Below are 2537 nucleotides of genomic sequence, written 5' to 3'. Positions count from 1 at the left end.
CTTTTTTTAAACAAGAGAAAGTAGACAGATAGATGTTGGTAAATGCTAACTGTCCATATTCACATAGAGACACAGTGTAATCTCTGAGCCCGATATACAGAGAAAGGAGGAAAACAGCTAGAATTCTATGCACTACTACACAGGGGCCTAGCACCCTCCAGCTTCCAGCAGAGCTAAGGAGCAGAAGGTTTTTCTTTTTTCCCACAGAGCATGGTGGTGTTGATTCCGTAAAGTTTTTGTTGAGACAGGAAGGGATAAGAATGAATCTGGAACACAAAGGGGTAGAGATTCTTTTCCCACTGAATTCTGCTCAAGGTATTTCCCCCCAAAATAAGTTGTGAGCCATGGTATAAAGGAGAAAAGAGACCTCAAACACAGGGCAACTGAGCACAAGAGGAGAAGGAGAAAAAAAAACAAAAAAGACTGCAACTTGCTCCCAGGGACTGGAGAAAATTAAAAAAGGAAGGTTGGAATCCATCAGTGTTCCATTAGTCATCTTCTCCTTCATCTTCCTTCATCCTTATCCCCTTCTTCATCAATATCTTCCAGTCCTTCTTCCTCTTCATCATCATCATCATCTTCTTCTCCTTCCCCTTCCTCATCATCCATGTCCGGAACCAAGTGGTACTGTAATGGATTTGGCCAAATACCATCTTTGATGACCTCTCCTAACTCATCTGCACCTGCATCAGAATGATCAGTAAACCAGGTGAAGAAGCTTTCTGGCTCCTCATGCTGTCTCTTCCTGCTGGCTTTATTCTGCGTTTGACTTGCACGTTTTGTCAGATCCTTTCCGGATTTCCATTTGATTTCAGTGGACTTTGAAGATGGATCACCACTCTCATTCAGATGAAATTCTTTGGAGAGAACTTTATTTTCGAAGTAAGGGTTTTCATCAAAATAAAAATCTATTCTGTAACCTGATTTACTATCTTCAAATTCTGTCACGTCGACTCTTGTCAAATAATGCAGCACCTCTTCATCCTCCTCCCCAAGCAGTGCAGACACTTGTGGATGGCGAACAAATGTTGTTACCCCAAAATTTGGGATTTTGGCCATCAATTCCGACCTCTTCTGAAAAAATGGTTGGCGGAGTTTGTTATATTTCTGTTCTACTTTCAAAATCTCCTCACTGGCTTGTTCGTTAAGTCTGTCTATTTCATTTTGTACTTCATCAACATGTTCAACTGCTTCTTGCTGTTCTTCTTCTTCCTTCGGCAAGTTCGGAGAAGCAGACGTTTCCTCTGGCCTGGAGGCAGGAGTCCGTCTCGGTTTCTTTGGTTTCTTTGCTTGGGGTGGAAGTGAAAACTGGTGTTTGGGGGCCATGCTGGGAGAAAAGCCAAGAATCCACCCAAGGGAAGAAGCTCGTACTGGGAGCTCTGAGAACTCTGCACTGGGCCTTTGTTGCTGTGCACGGTCTTTCTGTAGTTGTGGTGAGCAGGGGCTACTCTTCATTGCGGAGCTCGGGTTCTAGACACACAGGCTTCAGTAGTTGTGGCACATGGGCTCAGTAGTTGTGGCTCTTGGGCTCTGGAGCGCAGGCTCAGTAGTTGTGGCACACGGTCTTAGTTGCTCCGCAGCATGTGGGATCTTCCCGGATCAGGGATGGAACCCATGCCCCCTGCATTGGCAGGTGGATCCTTAACCACTGCACCACCAGGGAAGCCCTGTGGGAGAGTCTTTAAACTACAGATTCTAGTTCATCTCTAGTGATTGGTCTGTTCAAATTATCTGTTTCTTTTTGATTCAGTTTTGGTGGGCTGTATGTTTCTAGAAAGTTGTCCATTTCTTCTAGGTTGTCGAATTTATTGGCATATAATTGTTCATCGTATTCCCCTATGGTTTTTGTATTTGTGCGGTGTCAGTTGTTATTCTCCTTTTTCATTTCTTATTTGGTTTATTTGGGTCTTCTCTCTCTTCTTCTTGGTGAGCCTGGCCAGAGGTTTGTCGATTTTGTTTACCCTTTCAAAGAACCAGCTCTTGGTTTTATTGATGTTTTTCTATTGTGTTTTCATCTCTATTTTATTTATTTCCTCTCTGATCTTTATTATTTCCTTCCTTCCGCTGACTTTAGGTTTTGTTTGTTCTTTTTCTAATTCTTTTAAGGGGTAGGTTAGGTTGTTTATTTGAGATTTGTCTCATTTTTTGAGGAAGACCTGTATCGCTATGAACTCCCCTCTAAGAACTGCTTTTGCTGCATCCCGTAGATTTTGTATGGTTGCGTGGGCTTCAGTAGTTGTGGCTCGTGGGCTCTAGAGCACAGGCTCAGTAGTTGTGGCGCACAGGCTTAGTTGCTCTGTGGCATGTGAGAGCTTCCTGGACCAGGGCTCGAACCCGTGTCCCCTGCATTGGCAGGCGGATTCTTAACTACTGTGCCACCAGGGAAGTCCCTAGAATTTGGTTTTGATACGCGATTTTTGCTTTGTTTACCTATCTTCAAGCCTCTACTTTTACAAACACCTAGTAATTTCACCCTTGTTCAGAGACTGCTTCAAGTTCATTCTTTCTTTTTCTTTCTTTCCTTTCCTTCTTTCTTA

The 2537-nt window shown here is 43.4% G+C and overlaps 1 protein-coding gene across 1 annotated transcript; it reads right to left on the bottom strand.

Moving 5' to 3' along the window:
- LOC137758022 (protein SET-like) lies at positions 1 to 1326 on the bottom strand. The gene has a single exon (XM_068534414.1). The coding sequence runs from the start codon at positions 1324 to 1326 to the stop codon at positions 505 to 507; it is 822 nt and encodes a 273-aa protein (XP_068390515.1). The 3' UTR covers positions 1 to 504.
- Between the last annotated feature and the right edge of the window lie 1211 nt (positions 1327 to 2537).

The sequence above is a fragment of the Eschrichtius robustus genome, unplaced genomic scaffold (assembly GCF_028021215.1).
Source record: "Eschrichtius robustus isolate mEscRob2 unplaced genomic scaffold, mEscRob2.pri scaffold_651, whole genome shotgun sequence".
NCBI classification, from domain to species: Eukaryota; Metazoa; Chordata; class Mammalia; order Artiodactyla; family Eschrichtiidae; genus Eschrichtius; species Eschrichtius robustus.
The sequence above is the reverse complement of the archived record's forward strand: the minus strand, read 5'-3'. Positions and strand labels throughout refer to the sequence as shown.

Excerpts from the sequence above, each read along its gene's own strand:
- LOC137758022 (XM_068534414.1), bottom strand. The coding sequence starts at position 1,326 with ATGGCCCCCAAACACCAGTTTTCACTTCCACCCCAAGCAAAGAAACCA.